Genomic DNA, 20,548 nt, shown 5'->3' on the forward strand with positions numbered 1-20,548 from the left:
CCATTTCAGCGGTTGCCGTGGAAACAGCAAGTGCGGTTTAATACAACAGCAAACGCTTTGTCAGAAACAGCTGCGCAGCCTGTTGCCTTTTAACTCTTCATGTTACGGATGATTTCATCACTTCTTTCGTGCTTTAAGTGGCTCTTGAATCATTATGTGTTTCCTTATTGTTGGACGATCTTGTCGGCTCAGTGACAAATATGACAAATCTGTCGGTTTTCCCCTACGACAGCTTCACAATAAAAGCTGCGTGGCGTTAGCTGATGTGTTTAATGCGAAGCAGCAGCAGGAGGAAATGTTTGGTTTGCATTAGCGGTAACTTGATACAAGTGTGATACTGCTGCAGGAGAGTAAACAGCTGTTAATATAAGATTTGACTATGACTTGGTGTGATCCCACATTAACAGTGTGTGTATTGATGCTGAGGGAGACGGACTGTAAGTCATTTTCAGGTCTGAGCAAGTGATATCTCTAAAGCTGTCCTGGTTGTTTGACTACTTCCAGTTTCCCAGTTTATTTTAGTTTATCTAAACATCTTTAATCTAGTTTTCAGTCCAAATTGTTAATACTTGTCGACATCCTGATCCGCTATCTAAGCCACGGGGATTACATGATTTACTCCCAGACAAACGGCCCATGTGGGTGGTGAGGTTAAATAAGGTGATACTGGTGAAGTGAGTCTGTGCCAAGTTTTTTAAAAATATTTGTATCTGTGTTTTGTGTTCAGATCCAGGAGTTTGAGCACATCAACGGCCGGTGGAGTCTCCCAGAGCTCAAGCCTGAGGTCAACGTGGACAAATCCTCCTCCAGGGCCTCCTCTCCCGCAGTGAAGACCGCCACGCCCACGCCAGACGGCAGCTACAGCAACACACCGTGCACCTCCATGCCAGGTAACCAAACATGCATGCGCCAGGTCCAGCAGGGGGCGCTCCATGTAAAGGGCAGCAGTTGAACATAACCCGGCATATTGTGTGTATTTGTATGAACATGTGCAGCGACCCCTGCTCCTGCAGACAAGTTGGAAAAGAACGGAAAAGAGGGGGAGAAGGAGGAGGACAAAGAGGAAGGTGAGACCCTGTCGGAGAAAGGGAAGGAGAAGGATGAGGGGACAGAGGTGGACGACAACAAGACTGGAGACTCTGAAGAGGTGGGACACTATTTTCAAAACTCAAGAAACAGCGAAAACATCTTTATTTTGAGGCTTTGATTGGCCACTTACCTCATTTTCCTAATCAACCAATTGCTATAAATGCATTTTTTTTATTTCTGTTTTTATATTCCTGCAGAGCTTGGGTCTATTTTATTGAATTTATCAAACCAATGACTTCAAATTATATATATTTCACTTTACTGTCAAACATTTTGTGAGGTACTGTATTGTACAGATGCATTTTAAACCAAATCATGGATAAAAAATGATAAATGTGGCTAAGGATGATGCTAAGGAAATGGAATTAATAACAAAAAGAGAAAAACATGCACAACTCTGGCTTGGTGTAGTGTGATATATTAAAAATGCAGTCCCTTTAAAGCCATTATAACTGAAAATTACAGTAAATACCAACTTGTTGATCCCTAATTCTGTCACCGTCCTTAGCTGTCCTCGACAAAAGAGACACCACAGAGTGCGTCTCCTTGTCAAAAGGCCGAAGATATAGAGGAGCACGACCTGAAAGAGGCGGAGAAGAAGGAAACGCCAGACAGTCCAGCTGCCACGACAGAGGAGAATAAAGCGCAGGAGGAGAGCAACGAAGAGTCGAAGCAAGACACGGAGTTAAAAGAAGAGAAATCAGGTAAAAACAAAAACACAAGAGAGAACATTAATGAACTGATGGATGAAAATCTGATGTTCTTCTTAACTCTTATTTTTATGTTTGGTTTTTCGCAGATGGAGAGAAGGCGGCGGAGGAGAAGGAAAAAGACAACGAAAAGCACGAAGAGACGCCCACGGCAACGGAAGCGACAGACGCCAAGGAGAAGTCCGAGGTGGCCGACGTGAAGAAAGGTGCGTCTCCCTGTCTGAGAACACGCACGATGAGTCTACGCTCAATGACCCCTTCACTATCTTTCTCAATAACAGAGGAGGTGAAAGGTGAAAAAGATGCCGGAAAAGAAGTCAGAGCAGCGAAGGAGGAGGCACCCAAAGGTAACGGGAGGCCTCCTGTTGAGCGACCTCGCTTCATGTTCAACATCGCAGATGGCGGCTTCACTGGTGAGTACGGACTTACCGACAGAGTCTGTGGGATGGAGTACACTGATCTGTGAAGAAATAACTTTCCTTCAGTCAGGTTTTGTTCTTATTTTCCAGAATTCATGACAGATGAAAATGTTTTCTAAGTTCTAGATGTAAGATTAAAAGATGCATAGAAAAGATGAATTATTATATGATAACTACATATGTCGACTTCCTGAAACAGATTCGGATACCTGGACTTTGCATATTGGCCGATACTGAGTACCGATCTGACACCAGTGCAATTTTAATAATAACAACTTATATAACAGCTGTCAGCTACTAACCTTGTATGGAAGTGATGATTGCTGTGTGGCCTGGCTCAGGTTAAACCCTTAAAACAAATAAATTCAGAGGATAAATATCATAAAACTTTTATTATCTAGTCTCTCGACAGCCACAACTGAAAGAGAAGACAAATATATAAATGTAGGAATACACAACACTACTTCCTTTATATAGCCTGAAACTAAAGTCGTGGTTTTTACTTGTGAGACTTTCCAGCGTGAAACATTACCAACTGCTGACACTAATATACTTTAAAGACATGGTGTCGGTGCACAGATTTGCGTACTCCAGTCAGGGAACTGGAATTGTAGGAGAGACACCTCTATTTAAAGATGGAGAAGGTTAGAGTCAGCATCCCTGAAAGATGACGAGGAGGTGAAAAGGTGAAAATAACTAATAAGGTTGAGCAAACAGGTCACTAAGCAGTCCAAACAACATGGAAAAATTGCTTTTCAGAGCGCCTCTACAAAAGCAACAGTGAGCTAAAAAATTATCCTCGCCTTGATCACGAACGCAGAAAAGCTCCACGTGCTGTGGAAACACCTGCAGCCAGCTTTCTGCTAGCTAAGCGCTTTGAGACCAAGCTCATTTTTACGCTGGCTTCACCCCCGCAGAGCTGCACACTCTTTGGCAGAACGAGGAGCGGGCTGCCATCTCCTCGGGGAAGATGAACGAGATCTGGCACCGCCGACACGACTTCTGGCTGCTGGCGGGAATTGTGATGTATCCTTGACAGCAGTTGCCCGGGCGATGACCCCCTGTGTGTTTATTTTTCTATCAGCCGGGCGAAGCCTGGTGCAATAAGTCAACAAGCCAGCGAGAGCTCAGTAAACAGCAAACTGTGTCTGCTGGAAGTCGGTGTAGTTACAAGCTTCTTCACTGTTGCAGGTCATTTAGTTCATGTTGTTCTCTCTGTTATGCTAATTAAGTCCATGCAGAATTCACATAAATCTCTGCAAGTTAATGCTCAGGTGCTGTTAGACTGAAACCGAGGGAGAGAAATGGTTTTCAGAAACGGCCTGACACTCTTTTTTTAAGTTCCTTTTAGTTTCTTTAGCTTCACCCTGTTAAACGTATTGACTGCTGCACACCGTCCTTTAGTTGCTCCATCATGACCTTTAACCTTCGTGCCAGTCACGGCTACGCCCGGTGGCAGGACATCCAGAACGATCCCCAGTTCGCCATCGTCAACGAGCCTTTCAAGACGCAGGCGAACAAAGGCAACTTCCTGGAGATGAAGAACAAGTTCCTGGCTCGACGGTTTAAGGTAAAGACGGAACACAGCTACAGCCTCGCCTCCACTTTCAGGGGCCGAGACAAGAGACGTGTTTATTTTCTCACTTTTATTTTATGTCTTTATTCCATTTTTCACACAAGATGGTAGCTTTTTCTACACTTTGCTTTGAGAAATAAACATGTTACTCTACAAACCATTTTTATTACCCAGCACATAATGCGGGGCGATAGTCATCAGTGTTTCCATCTGTCTGTTCGTCCATCTGTCTCTCATTCTGTTTTCAGAACAGAACTCTGGGTTTTCATGAAACTGTTCTATTTTCTGTATCTCTATGTTAATGCATTTGACTTGGAAGTAAGTTTTGTTCTCGGAGTAAAACTAAAAAAGTATTGAATTTTAAAATTCACGTTTTGGAAGTTTCATTGGGACCCGATCATTTAAGTGTGCATAGCTCCGCCAATGCTCAACACTCCCCTTATGAAAACCACAATTAAATTCACTAGATCCAGATTTTAATAGTTGGATCTGCATCAATCGGCACACGCTCATAATTATCAGTCATTTTTCATCAAGGTCCACAAATGATTCTCTTAGAAATCAACAAAAATGTTCTGTTATGGATCCTGGATCCGCCCTTGATCCAGATTCGCAGCAATTTGTGTGATTCTTTCTTGACGCAGTCGAAATCCTTCCACCGAATTTCACGGAAATCAGTCCAGATGTTTTTGCGTAGTCCTTCTAACTAACCGACGCACAAACAAACACAGATGAAACCATAACCTCCTTGGCGGATATATAAAGATGCAGAGCTTTAAATGAACCATAGTTTTTTTCTTTACCCTAGAATGGGCCCTTTTATATTCAAATACTTTATATTTACATCAGGAGTGGGTCCTCTCTATGGAGGCTCCATGTTTTTTTACAGTAGCCCAGACTGGACAAACTAAACACCTTTTGACTTTTTATGACAACTGAATCTACCACAGGTTCTCTGTCATGTTTGGAAGGGTGAAAGTGAGGGGTGTTCAGCTGCAACATGCAACTTCGCCACTAGATGTCACTATATTCTACACACTGAACCTTTAAAGCAGCCGAACTCTTTCAATCACATTCCTCAGCTTCGTCAATCACCTGACTGGCTTGATGGTCGGATGACGGATGCCCCTCGTCCCACATATCGGCCCGATGGTCATGCTGACCGCTGCATTTCTGAAAGATCTCTCATCCTGTTTTTGAGCAGCTCACATGTTTCAGATCCTGCCCTCAACATCCTCATTTACTGTATCTCTCTGTCTGTCTCACTCTCTTTTCTTCTTCTTATCGCTCTCTTGCCAAATTACTTTTTTCGAAAATCCAACAACAAGGTTGCACAAGGCCGAACAAAATTAAACGATTTCCCACCAATTTCCCGTCGGGTGGGTTTTTGTTGTAATTGGTTGTGGAACACGATAACCCCCGTTTGGGAAATGTTAACACTTTTTTCCTGTAAACATACATACAACTTAAAAATAGATTTCCCATTAAAAGGCTGTATCGCCATTGCTATGCCGACCACTTCCCTGATATCTCAGAGAAACCGCAGATGAATCACAGCTAAAGACTTTTCAGAGTGAATGTTTTCAAATCTATTTATCACTGTTTTGTCATTTTTTGTTTCTGAGAAAAAAGGAAACACCCATAAATCGTATATATCACTTTTATTGTAATATAAGCAATAATATTCAAGTCTGTTAATCACATTGAAAATCAGTTCCCTGTCTGATATATCATAGATACTTATTACTGTATTGGGTTGTCTCTTTTTTAGACGACACTTAGATTATGTTAGGTTTTGATTATAAGTAAATATTCTTTTTCTTTTTTTAGTTTGTGGCGATTCTTCAGATCTTCACATGGTGAATTGCATCCAACACTTGTCGGTGCAATCAGTGGCTTCAGCTGCAAACTGTGAAAGAAGTCTCTGTTAACTCTGAGGAGGGTTTGCACACACACAGAAATGTTTGTTTGATGCAGTGGTTTAGTAAAAAATGTGTTGAGCAGTCTGCAGACACATCTGCATAAGAAATACCAGAATAAACATTTACCCCCTGCTGCACTTTCATTTCAGTCTTTCTCTTGCTTGTTCTTGTTCCATGTTGGCAAACGTTTTATAATAGTCAATCAAAGCAACTCCCTTGTTTCATATATCAAACAGATATCTGTGTGTTGAAGTGCAAATTCTCTAAACACTGCTGGCATTTTGGTTTAAACTTTGCATAATGCCAACATTCAACATTGTAATTTGAAACATTTATGTCCCCGTCCTGCAGCTGTTGGAGCAGGCGCTCGTGATCGAGGAGCAGTTGCGGCGGGCGGCCTACCTGAACATGACCCAGGACCCCAGCCACCCAGCCATGGCACTCAACGCTCGCTTTGCAGAGGTGGAGTGCCTGGCGGAGTCGCACCAGCACCTCAGCAAGGAGTCGCTGGCGGGAAACAAGCCAGCCAACTCTGTCCTGCACAAAGGTCAGAGATCATGCAGAGAGGTTGATAATTAGACAGAAAAATCTATAAATTCTAAATGTGTTTTCGTACCGTTATATAAAACCGTGTTGGAGGCAGACAGAGAAGAGAGTGGGAAAGATCTGCAGACTGATATCCACAAACATAATATGGACGAGAGATACATATCATCAACACATCACACCAGCGCTGTTGTGCAATCGCTTCGTTTCCTGCCCCGGCAACCGTACCGCCCTGCCTGGAGCGGACTTCAGTTAAGCCAAGCAGATAAGCTTACACGATGTTAAGTGATAGCTCCAAACATTTCCTCACCGCCCGCCTGGCAAGTCTGTCCATGTTTAAATTGGTCTGTCGAAAGGATAACATGCTCAGCGCCCGACTGTTCTTGTCCTCGTCTCGTATTTCCGCACGTAGCTGAAGTTAATGAACGTTCATAAACTTTTATCAGATCTTTGAGCTGCGATGCCAATCCGAAGACCAGTGATTGATTTCATGTAGGGATTTGATAGCAGCGGGGCAAGATGATAAAGGATGGTAAACCGAGATTTTTAGTAAAAAGTTGAGACTGTTTAAAGCGTTGGGACGTGACTGAATACCAACCTGCTTTTCCTCCTGCATAATCAATAAATGATCAGAATAGAGCATCAATAGTTAATATGACGCCGGAGGAAGGAAGGACAAAAGACGCAGGAGGTAGAAGCTGAAATATGCAGATGCATTTTCCTCTAATGAGTCATTTGATGTTTGTGGTTCTCATTGCAGTGTTGAACCAGTTGGAGGAGCTGCTGAGCGACATGAAGGCCGACGTGACCCGCCTGCCGGCCACGCTGTCCAGGGTTCCCCCCATCGCCGCCCGCCTGCAAATGTCCGAGAGGAGCATCCTCAGCCGACTGGCGAGCAAGGGCACAGAGACGCACACGCCCCCGGTCAGCGACGCCACTGTCAGCCACGACACACACGCATGCACACAATTTAACAGCCGCGCTCACACGTTAAAACCTGCTCGAGCCTTCCTGCGTTCAGTGGAAAAATAATAAATGGAGGGCGGCCAATAAAAATACAGAGCCCATTATCTTGTCACCCACCCACCTGCGCTTTTTCACTCTACAGCAGCTTTGTCAGCACATTTTTCTGTCAGCTTGCATGGATCAAATCGTGCCTTTTTTTCCCCCTATTGTTCTGTTTTTTGATTTTTCTGTGTGTGTACGTTGTTCCTGGAAATAAAAGCTTCTTTCCCTTTTCACAGCCCATACCCCCAGGACCCTACGCCACCCCTCAGAACTATGGAGCCCCCTTCACCCCTGCACCCCCGAGTGCCCTCTACATGGGAGGTGCCAACTACAGTCAGATGCCACCAGGATCCTTCATATCAGGTCAGTGTCTGGAGCTGCGCTGACACAGACGTCCTCTAGTGCTATAAATAACGTCTCGGTCACACGTTGGAGACGTTGTTAGAAATCACAGACAGCACCCTGCTACTTGGTGGGTCATACATCCCGCCTCCTCCATGTTAGTGGGTGGGACATGGGTCAAACTATGAAGTCAAAGTACACATCAAATACATGGTTTCTGTCTTTCTAGTTAGTCCTTAACACACTGATGTTTGTTCAAATATATAGTTTATCTTATTTAGAAGCTATTTAAGGGTTCTGTTAAGAGACATTTGGGGAATATTAAACATCACATACACACGCCAATACTGAGTGTGAGAAAAGTGTTACACTAAGCAATAATAAGCCTCATAAATTATTATGGCAGTCATAATTAGAGCATTCGGGCTAATTTACAGAAGAAGAATAGCTGTTGGTTTGATCTGTTTGACACTTGGCAGGCCGGCTATTTGCGCCTGATTTATGCTGCTCTGCGGAGGTGTTGTTGCAGATCTCACTGAAGCTGCCTCTGGCGGAGGAACTGATTTATGGCTCGGCAAAGAGTTTAACCAGTTGATCGTTGCTGCACCACAGCACCAGTAGATTTAGTGCTCGACAAAGAAGTGTTGTGCTTCCTTTGTTTACCCGATGTGTTTCTTTTAGTTATGGGTAATAGAGGCTGATGATGATAAGATATGAACCATAAAAACTAATGTCTCCCAAGAGCATAAAACAAATGTGTGCAAGGAGTGGTTTTTATACATGAAGTTCCTGAGGAGGATTAATCAGTCTATAAAAACTGTTGTATAAGTTGTAAATCACATCACCGATGCTTCCGAATGAACTCTTTCATAACAGGGAACTGACCTACACGATATATCAGCCACGACATTACAACCAGTCACCAGTTTTAATGTTGTGGTGGATCTGTGTAAGTTTGTGAAATGACACTGCATCTCTCCAGCCCTGCGGCTGCTGTGACGCACATGCTAACGGTCAAGTGCGGTTTTATACGATGGGTGAGTTGGCCCGACACCCCCAAATCACACGCACTCAGCCAACTTCAAGTTGAGTCATGAAAAAGTATAATTACTGGGGGAAAGTGATGGATTTTTTATTGTGAAATATTTGTCTTACAACAAAAGATGTGTCAAAAAGTGACAAATTAAAGGAAGTTAACTAGTAAACTTGGGTTTGTGAGCAGGGCTCTGCCTGAGCCACACCTCTAATCCTCTTATAGTGTGTCAACCCATCACGCTCTCATTTGTCCTGAACATCAAATATATCAATTTCCACCAAAAACTTAGCAAATGACATATTATTGTGGTGTGGAAAACCCTGATTCAAGGCTAACTAACAAAGTCTATAACTTTCCTGTCATTTAACACTTCAATTCAATATTTACAGAATGAAAATAAGGTTCTACGGTTCCTTCATCAGGTTCTAGTGGTTATTGAGGAGGTTCTCAGGATCATTTAAAAGAGACATGCTCATGTTCAGGTTCAAGATTTTAATTTGTGTTTTTACATCATGTTCCTTAAACTGTCCATTGTTGCAGCTCCTCTTTTCAGCCTCTGTCTGAAACAGTTGGTTTTAGCTCCTGTCTCTTCAAGGCCCCCTCCTTATAAAGCCAAGTCTGCTGTGATTGGCCAGCTGGCCCGTGTGGGGCATTGTGATGTCACAATGATGAGGAAGTATCAACCTGACGAATGACAAGGTGTTTCAGGAAGTTCTGTTTGTTCTGTGGAGGTTCTGGTGGTCATTAAGGAGCTTATCAAGGTACTTCACAAGGTCCCATTGGTCCCAGGAGATTTCTAAAGGGTCTTTCAGGGATTTTAAGGGTCCTCAAGGTGGGTAAACGCCTCCAATAGAGTTCAATACACTTGGAAGAACTTATCGAACCCGAACCCTTGAACTCCTGTCTGACAAAGAGCAGTGAAGATGTTCGAGAGGAGAAGAGATTAAGCCTTGGAAATGTTATTTTACATTTCTCCAAGTCTTTGAGTTCACTCTAGGATAGAGAGCAGCGGTTGCATTTACCATCTCATAATGTAAGCGTGTGTAGTTTTACTGAAAACTACTGGGTCGTCCTTCCGCTCTTATGCTTCCTTTACCATCCACAGGCTTTACTGGCATCATAAACTTGTATGAGAAAACACAAGCAGCCCCAACTGACCAATTACAGTTCCTGTGGTGTGTCTGTAGCTGTACTGTTTGCAGCCGGCTGCACATGAGCTCCAGAGGCTCCACGACACCCTGACAGACGAGCACAAATTAGGCTCCAGAGGTCTGGGTTTATTACTTGGAAACTTTCACTGATGATGGGCAAAACCCGTCCAAAAATATTTCTCTGATTCAAAGATATCATCTGAGGAATTCCATCTTTATATGGTTATGTTGTTGTGGAAAAACATTCAGCGAAAGAAAACGAAAATCGCAGACTGTGGGAACTTTAGTGATCAAGCGCAGCGTCATTTTAACTATAACCTTTCAATGTAATCTTTAAATATGTGGAGTAAAGAACTCTTTGATTGCTTCTAAAGCAGCAGCATTTAAACACTTTGAATGGACACTTTATCTCCCCGAGCAGCTTAAGTTGTGAAACCTTCAAAATCCAGAAAGGAGTCAATATTGGAGAAAAACATCTGTAGCGGAGTTTCAGATGTGGCTGCCAGATAAACACCTGAAATAGACATTACCGAAATCAAACACAAACGTGCTGCTCTGCTATATTAAGGCATTTTCATCTCTCAACATGTCCGACCTCAAAACCTCAATGCTTTGCTCAGGAGTAATGACACATTGTGCAACAATAAAAGCACAGTCTCTGCTATCAGACCTGCCCGAGGAGTGTTTTCTTTCTTTTTCGAGCGTGTGCATTTACTCTTGTGAGGAGCTGTTGTGTTTTGGCGCTCATTACTTATTGAGTTTAAAAGGTTTAGAATTAAAACCATAAAACCCCCCCCAAAAAAAGCAAAAGAATTTCTTTTTCGCTTTTTGGCCTCTTGTCCGATCCCCTCGCCTGCAGTCTGTCAGTGCGCTCAGGCAGTTTGTGAATTTATTTGCTCATAATTAGTTTGGTAACAACATATGCTCACCAGACGCATTCTCCACTCGGCATGTGCATTCGTGTTCGGAGATGTTTAGATAGCTGAGATGTGGCAGAGATAACTGGTAAAACCTGATATGCCCCAATAGCTTTGCCCTTAAAAACCACAACAGCCAGCTCCCTCTGCGCCGTGCCTGCCTCTCACTCAGAGTATCTTGATTTATGTAATTGTAGACTGAGACATCTGTCAAAGCCATTGCGTTTTAGAGAGCCAGAGCCTATCTCTGAAAATGTCATTATGCTCAGCCTGTCTGAGTCGGGCCGTGCCAAGAAAACATTCGGACTTTGTACCAAGGTATTTTGAGAGGGACAGAAACCACAGAAGGAGTTTAGTTGTGTAAATGTTGTGTTGCGACTTGTGAAGCGGCGGAGGGCTAAGCCGAGCGCCGGCCGGTCAGAAATAGTCACGCGCGAGTTGTGTCGCTCCGTGGGTTTTTCTGCTCGCGGGGGCCTCGTGGCGAGCAGCTGAGGCTGAGCGCGGCCGAGCTGCCTCTGAACATCCTGAACCTCTGGCAGGGCACAGGCACGCAGCAAATGAGGCCGCATTTGTGGTCTTGATTGGGGTTCCGCTGCTTCCTGACCTCTTTTAGATTCAGCCAGAGAGGAGGGGGGAAGAAAGTGAGCAGAAGAAATGGACGGAGTTAAAACAACACAGTCCTCTGATTTTGTGACCTCGTAGCTTCCCTCCATTAATGACAACTCTCCTGAGAAAAGCTCCCTCACTTAAGTACACAAAACATGTCCAAAAATATGCATGTCTGCCCTGCATGGCATTTTAACTAGGCACCTACTTCTTTAGCTGCACTCTGTGAACCCTGCTACAAGTCACTATGATGCAGCAAATGCAATGTTCTGTGTTGTCTCACACGTGGCTGTATCTCTGCATTTGCTTAATATGTTGAATCACATTTTGGAAACCCTGTTTCAGCCGTCAGTGCCTCCTTGAGGAAGCTGCTCATCTCAGAGGAGTCCATTCTAGACAAAACATCTTTTATTGGTTTAGAAATTAGAGAGATGGAGTGGAGCCCTCATGTCTGCAAGCACCTGCCCTGCTGAAGTGTCCTTGAGCAGGACACCGAACTCCCGCCAGCGCCAGTAGCTCCCTGCCCTCTCTGACCTCTGACCTCTCTGCAGAGGCGGGAGGCAGACAAACAGAGAATTCCCTACGGGGACCAGTAAAGTGTCACATTATCCTGCTCCCCTGCTCCGAGTCTCCACTACAGTCTGCCGCTTGTCTGCCCCCACAGAAGCCGCCGCCGCTGCTGGGGCCACCGGGGGAGCTGCTGGGGGAGCCGCCGGAGGGCCAACCGCTGCCAGCGTTTGCCAGAAGACGAAAGAGCACGATGTGGTGCAGCGGCAGCGAGTGGTGGACCTCTGGAAGGACGGCAAGTCAGAAGGGGCCATTGGGCAGGAGCTGAGGATGCCCAAGTCCACGGTGCACAGCATCATCGTCAAGTACCGGCTCAGCAACACGGTGGAAAACCTGCCGCGCAACGGCCGACCAAAGAAACCCTGAGGTTAAACTGAGAGACTCGACATTGGGGGAGAAAGAAAGGAAGGACATTTGGATTTACGAATCCTGGAACGTAGCAAAAAAGAGACAGTGGAAGCGGAAAAGGGGAGATGAAAAACCTGAATGCACGAGGAGGACAAGGACAAGGCACCTTAACTCTGCTGGAATGTGAGGGATATAAAAGGGAGAAGCAAAAAGCTCGCTGGTTGGATTGAGTGAGTACGAAAGAAAGCAAAAAGGACAGGACATGAAAAGTGAAAAGAAGTACTGGCACTATGGTCCACAAAATAAAACAAGCAATCAACCACAGAGGGAGACGGAGGGGAGAGAGAGAGAGAGAGAGAGAGAGGGAGAGAGAGAGGTCCAAAATACCAAGGGAGAGGTGAAGAGCTGGCCCTGAGATCAAGCACTAATGATGCGTGGGAGGAAAATGAGTCAGAGAGAAAGAAAAAAGGAGAGATGACCTGTCTGGCACAAACAAATCCTCGAGCAAGTCGCTGCTGAAAAAAAAAAGGCCCCCAAAAAATCTGACTTTAGGAGGAAATATGTCTGGACTGAAGGAAGAATGGAAAAAAAAAAAACTGACGGTATGTTAATGCAATCACAGGTTTTCAAGAATTCAAATATGACGGTGGAATTGAAGAAAAGTGCAACAAAGGAAAGAGGATTTTTTTATTTATTTTTTATATTATTCTGCCTCAGACAGATTTCTCAAGACGACTTCTTTTTTTCTGTTTCTCCCTCCGCGCCGAAAGAAAGAAAAAGATTTCCCCCTGGATCAATTCTTCATCCGCCGGCTGACTGAACAAGCCTGCCCCGCTCGCTCTGACCCCGTCCTCCCTCATTCTTCCACAGTCCTCCACTCCTCCGTCTCTTTCTCAGTCTCTCTCTCACACACACACACACAGACACACACACAGCCACACACACAACACACTCTAGACCTCACACACAACCTGAAAACCTGCAAAGAAGTTAATATGTCTGCCGAGTTTGTGCAGATGAGATCCAGACTTGAAATAGAAAAAAAGGGACGAGCTGGACTTATCTTGCAACAAAAAAAGAACAGAACAGAAAGAAAAAAAATAATTGTCTAAGTATAAAACTCTATTTCCCATGGACTCTGTTGCCCTCGCATTCCTCAGTCCAACCAAGCGTATCAGCAAGAAGCATAGAAGTTGAAAAACTGAGACGCTGCCTTCGACCAACAATCAGTAGCAAAGTTACTCGGACCCGATCTGACGGGCCTGGTATTGACATATGTACTGTATTTACAAAAAAAGTTTATTTACTATTGCACCTTTTTGTTTTCGGAGGGGGTCACTGAAAGGGGAATATCACTCAAGTGAAGTATTTACATTTCCTGTTTTAGAGCCTCAACACAGGAAAAAGGGAAGAAAAAAAAAAAAATGACTGTATTTATGAGCAGCTCTTCCCTAAAGCCGAAGACTGTAATCTGTCACCGGGTGAAGAAGGGAGACTCACTTTGAAGCCTGAAGAGACGTTTTTGTTCTTCGAGCTTCTTTATTGTGACAGTGTGATGGATTCCACGCTGGAAAATGTCCCCTGATCCCAGGGAAAATAAAACACTCTGGACTCTGTCATCGTTTTTCCAGCTGAGTGTGTCTGTGTGTGCGTGTGTGTGTGTGGAAGTTGTGCGTGCATGTGTGAGTGTGTGCAGTAGAGCTGTACATCAGGGTGACATCTCGGAGTGGGGAAGCAGGACAAACTCTTTGGAAAGAGGAGACACGAACAATCAGTTACACAGTCCAGACTTTTCCGGGACTTGCTTACTGTATGAGTATTTTTAAGCTAAAATTGAGTGGTATTTCCCTTTCAGCTTGAAGAACATTGAGACCAGAAAAGTGTGGCACTGATGCGGCCTGCAATGAGAATACACTGTGTTTGTGTGTGTGTGCAGATTGAGGAATGCTGTGTGTGTGTGTGCAGATTCAGGAATGCTGTGTGTGTGTGTGTGTGTGTGTGCAGGGTAGCACTTCCATTTTTATTAAAACCAGGGACCATTTAGAATTTTCCATATTTGTACCAATACGATACTTAGTTTTCTTTATATGAATTCCAAATACTGTTTTTGAGTTGCGTTACTTCGCGGAATATGAATGTTTTTATACAAACCCTTTTTTTTTTCCCGATTTCACAAAATTCTCAAATGCATCAGTGTTTAATTCTGTCTCAAAACAACGTAGGCAAAAGCTATTTCGGGCAAGAATTTTACTTTGAACACTCAGTAGAGCTCATGCATCCGCCAGTAAATTCAACCAAGCTGCACCAAATTACACACATTCACAGATATGAGTCGTGTGAATATGCTTGATTTAGTCACTGAGAAAGTGAAAAATATTTGGATCCGGTCATTAAAGTTGTACCGATCAGTATTTTTATGGTAACGATCAATAAAGTGACTGTTCTCGCTCATGCCGACTAACCCACAGAATTATGACTCAACAGTCCAGTTTACCTCGAATCGTTTCAGCATTTTTTAGCTCCTTGTTTTGGTTCTAAGACCCCAAACTTTAGTTTCTGTCTCGCTCCTCTCTTCCACCTTGTTAAAAGCTGCAGGCAGCTGTTTTCAGGAAGTATTCTACCTGTCTAACAAAGTAAGGGACTAGCCGGAGCATTTAGCAGGTGAAGCGCCAGATATTACTACCTCCAGGGGTCGGTGCAGACCACAAACAGAGCTAAGAGGAGAGAAAACTGACTGAACACACAAGTCAAAATACATTTTTGTGTTGTACTGTGATTGCTTGGTGTGTAAATGGGAAGTTGTTGTCCAACATATGAGCCAGTTCAGTTTTCTAAGCGAATAATATGTCAATTTACCACCTGCACGTGCACCAAAAATCAAGTAAACAGGTTCAAATCAGTAGAAAACAGGATAGTTTTAGATACTTGTTCATTTTAATAGATTTCTGTCTGTACTAAAAACGTGTGATACCCAGTGTTTAAAGACTACACAACACATGTATGCATGAAAGATGTTGTAGTTCCTGAGAGGGTTGACGGTTCGGAGACACGAGGTTGTCGCTGATGAAGAGTTTTGGCGCCGGCACACTCGCGTAAAAGCTTTTCAGAAAGCAAAAATGCTGCGTCTCCTGCCAAGATGGCAGCTCGCGCTTCTATCAGATAGAAGTCAGGACCCACAGGGGAGAGACTCGCATGTTGGCCAGGAATGATTTTTATTGTTTTTCTGGACTTACATCCAGTGCAGAGTTTTCATTCTCGTCATGGAATAGAAACAGTTGGAGTTTTAAGGAATTCCTAGAGATGCTGTATGTCCATGTGCGGGTTGTGACTAAAAATAAATCATGCCAGTGAGAAGTATATGAAGAAAGAGGAGGAGAACAGAGGGGTGGGTTTCGCTCAGTGAGTTTGGAAGCAGAGTGAATCTGTTATCTGGTCTAATACAGAACAAGTGCTCCTTTTGAATTCCTTCTCTTAACGGCTTCTTCACCTTATTTGCCTTTTTGGTTAGAGTCCGACTGATACTGGGGAGTTTACTGGGGGCGATACCAAAGCTGATATTCAAGGTTAAAAATAAGTTGCAGTGAACTGGGTACACATGTGACTGCTTCACAATAAAAAGCCATCCTCTGTTTCTCTAATTCAGTGCTTTTAATGTGAAGGAGCAGTAATACCAAATGCAAGGTTACAGTTTTGTTTATAGACACAAGAAAGTTTATAAAGATGAACGACATGACAGCTGCTCGAAAGTGAAGCCAAAGCATCTGGATTACCCTCTAGTGGCTGGCTGCAGTATTTGGTCGTAAACCCCATCTCATCCATGTTAGCAGATGGGACATGGACCAAATAAAGGTCCATAAAACACTGATGTAATTTAATAACGCGTCTCCGTCCCCTGATTGGCTTCAAATGCACAAGATGGCGGTGTTTGTATATTTTGGCTTCATTTCTGGATCATGGAAGGAAGTGGAGACGCGTTGTCCATCGTTGAATACAGTCTACGTTCAAGACAGTGGACAGCAGCGGAACTACACCACTATTAATACAAAATTCCAAGAAATTCCAGTATATACACATCAAATGTTTATTTGTGGAATTTCAGTAGATGAAAATATAAAAAATTAGAAGAGGTTTTTAAAAATATGTGATTAACAAATTGGCTCTGGTCTCTTTCATGAGGGTCCTTTAATTTATGACGTGTGCGTGACATGTGTACCTGTCAGCGCTCTCTGGTGGACAAACGATACAGTGGTGACACACGACTTCAGACTAAATGTGCTGCAGTTTCCTGTTGTTATACGGGCCTCACTCGTCTGTCAGCTTTTATTCCTCAGTTCCTTTTCTTTCCAGAGCCCTTAAACCCGTCTCTCACTTATTTTATCGTCTTCTCTCGTCCACGTCTCAATCTTCTGCATCTTTTTTTCCTTCTCTCGCTCTTTCACCGAGTCTTCACCTTGATTTTGTTTAGCCTCTTATCAGATTTTGTCAAACACACACATACAAACTTACTGACTCCGTGTCCTCTCTCTCTCTCTCTCTCTCTCTCTCTCTCTCTCTCAGCATCTCCCCTCTGTTGGCCTCCACTGGCAAAATGCCACACGTTTTCCCATAAATGGTCCCCCTGCTGGGTCCAGACACACACACACACACACACAGAGTGCTGCAGCAGCCCACCAGCCCAAACGTCCTGGGCTCAATCCGCTCCTTATCACTTCTTTCATCTGCACGGTGGTGTTATGACAGTTTATCTTTCCCTGTGGCGCGGGTGAGAGAAGTGCGCTGTTCTTCTATTCCTGGCTTTGTTTTGAAAGGAGCGCTAAACTCGCCGTTCCACTCCCCGAGCAGATTTATGATAGTGCACAAGATGTGGGGCGCACAGATCCCTGAGCTGGCCCGACGCTGCAGGAGAATCATTTCCATGCATGTGTGTGTCCGTGGTACCTGGATGTGTATGTGTGAGTGTGTGTGTGTGTTTATTCTCATTGCCAGCCGCACCTCTGCCAGGTTAACAGTTATATGCATTCTGGGATTTAATCATCCTTGTAAACATAATACTGTAAATGTAAAACCATATATTGATGTACTGTTTGTTCATTAAAAAGATAATTGAAGTGTTTTCGAGCATCCTGGACTCGATTAGTTTAATAGTGTGGAAACGATGCATACATTTCTTAATAATGAACATATAATCAAAAAATAATCGGTCCTTGAATTATCATTTCAAAAACAATTGCAAATATGAATATTATTGACAAGCGCTTCATCACCTTGGAGATATTTTGAGTCTTTCTCTCACATATTTCCGACGAACAATATGTCTTTATTTTTGCGAACGAGGATTTCTTGTCAAATCTGCTCTGTGAGCTCCACCGCACAATGTCCCTGTTCTTAATTTCTGTAATGAAAAAAACATTTTGGAAGTGATTTTTCAGGCCCATCATTTTTAAGTCTTTTATGATTTTTATGTTCCACACAACTGAAAAAAATCAGAGTGTTTCCGCCTTTGAAAAAAAAAAGATTTGAATTGTTATTTGAGGTCCTGCTGTGATTGGGAGAATCCGCGCTCTAGCTACCATTCATTGAGAACACGTTTTTCCAAAAAGTTGTGTTTGTCACCGTGAATTTTCTCTTCTGACAAGTTCCACGTTGAACCTGCTGAACTGAACTCTCTTCTCCCCCCCCCCCCCAGTGCTGAACGGGCCTCCCATGTCTGTGAAGAAGGAGCGAGAAGTGGAGCTGCTAGTCAACCGGCGGGAGCAGCGCAGCGGAGAGGTCATCTGCATCGACGACTAGACTACACAAACACACACACACAAACACACAGTCACACACACACACTCACTGAAACCCATCTGCTGCAAATGAATCTTCAATTTCTCTCCAAGAAAGTCGAGTCTCGGCGGTAAATGCTCTTCAGACGGCACCGTTGAACCACGCATCCAGTATTAAAACAAACCGACTGACTGAGGGTGAACTTACTGACCCGCTCGTGATTGTAGTCGCTTCATTTGACACGCTGACACACACTTCTACACACGAACGCACACACGAGAGTCTTCTAAAACTTCACCTCGCTCCAGGACTAACTAAAAAAAACCACACACAGTAATTAACGCACACGTGCACTTAGTGTTCATCCACACACACACACCTACAGTGCATACAGTCCATGTAGTCTCATAAGATTCTTATGACCTTCTTTGTCTGCCTCAAACCATTATACTCCTCATAACCGGCCTCCTCACGCTGGCCTCCTCTTCCTCCTCCTCTAGGGATGCCTCTATCCTCACCTCCACACACACACACACACACACACTCACACACACACAATGCACCTCAATCCTAAACCCTTTAGATCTCTCAGTAGACCAAGTAACCTTCCTCCTGCTCCCCTGCTCCTTAAAACTCTCGACAGGAAGCTGCATGTGAAACTAAAAACATTTCGACCACCACACTCCATCCCCTGAAGCATGCTCTAATCACAATAACGCTGTCTCGTGGAAAGGGGGGGGAGAAAAAAAGAAAAATCTGTATCAAGCTGTGCCTAAAGTCGTTTCAATACTGTTTCTAATTCTCAGAAAGAGGCTGAAACCCCTGATTTCTCAGCGCGAGCGTCTCCAGCGGTTTCTCTTTTTTCCCTTTTTTGTTGCCTGTTTTGCTTTTTTTCCCGATGGTACATGTTTAGATATAACACACGCAGCGAGGTATGATAATGATATCAATATAAAAACTATATTCAGGACTCGTTCGACCACATAAGCGCATTCGCCGCCATCCCATCCCGCTCCCCCGCTGGGTTCGAGTTCATGTTCTTTGAGGTATTTTTGGGGGGTTTGTTCCAGAAAAAAAAAGTTCTCGCAACAACCGTTATTTTGCAGAAACCCCATGAATGTTTATAACCTTTCATAAACAAGTCAGTGTTATTAAATCCTATCGATCACCCTCCACACTCCTCCTGACTCCCCCCTCCCCCCCCCCTCCATTTCTCCCCTCTCTCAATTTTTTATTTCTTTTCCAAGTTTCTATTTCTTTCTACAAAAAAACCCTGTGATATACTTTGCATATTTAAACAGCTCATTCGTGTTCTCTTGTGTTTTTACTCTCGCGAGTTATGAGTATTGGTTGTCGTCGATGTCGCTGTTGTTCTTGCTGTTGCTATTTGAGAAAGAGCTTCTACCAAAAGAGACATTTTTGTGTAACAAACAATGGAAAAACGATCCAGAGCGTGCGACACGCGATGCACCTCTCTGCCATGTTTGTCCTATAATTACAGGCGAATGGAAACGAAGAAGTTGAGCGAACTTCAGAAGTAGATGCGTATATTACAGGAGAGCTCATTTTTCTTGCTTACATTTTAGATTTGGGGCTTGCAAATGACATATACATATATAGAGAATAGGCCATATGTTACCCTAAATGCTTCTATGGGCAAAAAACGAAAGTGTATCTAACCCCAATATTAAAAAAGAAAATCATGGGTATTATCTTGAAAATTAGAGGCTGGAAATCCATTTTATACACTGCATCATTAAAAAAACGCCTTAATAAACACAGCTGAACAATTGTAAAATGGATTGAGAACCTGATGTCAACCTGTAAAATCCCAGTCAAAGTCTGCTTTAAGTTAGAAATGAAAACAATTAACTAGGAGTTAATTTATCCCATAAAACCCAGGACCTTTTATCCTGATCAGTCCAGGAGTTAGTCAGAGTCCATTTCCAATTCTTGTTGCTTACAAACATTTTTGCAACCCCCAAAAATCAAGCACTTAGTACGTTTTATTTTCTTCCTCTTTTACTTTGTCCTCTTTCCAGGTTTTCGTGTTTATTTCTGGGTATTTTGTGCAACTGTGGATGTAGTGGTGCCGATCAGATGATGAGTGGCAATGCAAAACACGTCAATGATGATGGTTCTCCTTTTTTTTTCTTTCTTTATTTTTGTTTTTAATAAAACTGAACGAAACTATTAAAAAAGAAGTTGCCGTGTGGATTTATTCAAGATGAGACGTGTCAGCGATGTAACTTCAGCTTCACTTCTCTGAAATATCTCAACCTAGCTGACGGATAAACATGACGTTTTCAAATGTCAAAAAAACAGGACATTAGTTGGTTTGTGTGGTAAAAGCAGCAAAATAAGAGTCTTTATTTATCTTTATTTATCGAAAATATCACTCAGAAGTTTGCAGAGCATTGGCTAACGTTAGCCACTCTATGCTCAATACTGTACTAGTGCAACAAAAGACCAGAGTGCAGTGCATTGAGCAACAAGGGATTTTAATGCTAATGAATTTAAGAGCATTGTTTTATTTCTTTCT

General features: G+C 43.3%; 1 protein-coding gene and 1 long non-coding RNA gene across 14 annotated transcripts in view; one reads left to right on the forward strand and one right to left on the reverse strand.

The window, feature by feature from the left end:
- The window catches only part of chd3 (chromodomain helicase DNA binding protein 3), a 36,993-nt gene extending 16,786 nt beyond the window's left edge, over positions 1-20,207 (forward strand). For 9 of the 13 annotated variants that reach the window (XM_047338757.1, XM_047338755.1, XM_047338759.1 and 6 more), the window contains exons 30-40: positions 728-890; positions 996-1,147; positions 1,598-1,793; positions 1,889-2,005; positions 2,081-2,212; positions 3,136-3,244; positions 3,656-3,788; positions 6,068-6,263; positions 7,023-7,186; positions 7,507-7,633; positions 11,987-17,345. In XM_047338757.1, coding sequence (XP_047194713.1) covers positions 728-890; positions 996-1,147; positions 1,598-1,793; positions 1,889-2,005; positions 2,081-2,212; positions 3,136-3,244; positions 3,656-3,788; positions 6,068-6,263; positions 7,023-7,186; positions 7,507-7,633; positions 11,987-12,255 — 1,758 coding nt within the window. In that variant the 3' untranslated portion in view covers positions 12,256-17,345. Of the gene's footprint in view, positions 1-727; positions 891-995; positions 1,148-1,597; positions 1,794-1,888; positions 2,213-3,135; positions 3,245-3,655; positions 3,789-6,067; positions 6,264-7,022; positions 7,187-7,506; positions 7,634-11,986; positions 17,346-17,923 lie in introns of those variants that run through there. The other 4 variants (XR_007032371.1, XR_007032370.1, XM_047338764.1 and 1 more) reach the window with 4 other exon arrangements.
- LOC118102769 lies at positions 5,461-6,467 on the reverse strand. The gene is made up of 3 exons (XR_004694748.2): positions 6,333-6,467; positions 6,119-6,253; positions 5,461-5,703 (listed from the first exon to the last, which is right to left on the reverse strand). It is a non-coding gene; the product is annotated as an uncharacterized LOC118102769 (long non-coding RNA).
- Positions 20,208-20,548: the final 341 nt, after the last annotated feature.

Source organism: Hippoglossus stenolepis, chromosome 23 (genome assembly GCF_022539355.2).
Source record: "Hippoglossus stenolepis isolate QCI-W04-F060 chromosome 23, HSTE1.2, whole genome shotgun sequence".
Classification (NCBI taxonomy): domain Eukaryota; kingdom Metazoa; phylum Chordata; class Actinopteri; order Pleuronectiformes; family Pleuronectidae; genus Hippoglossus; species Hippoglossus stenolepis.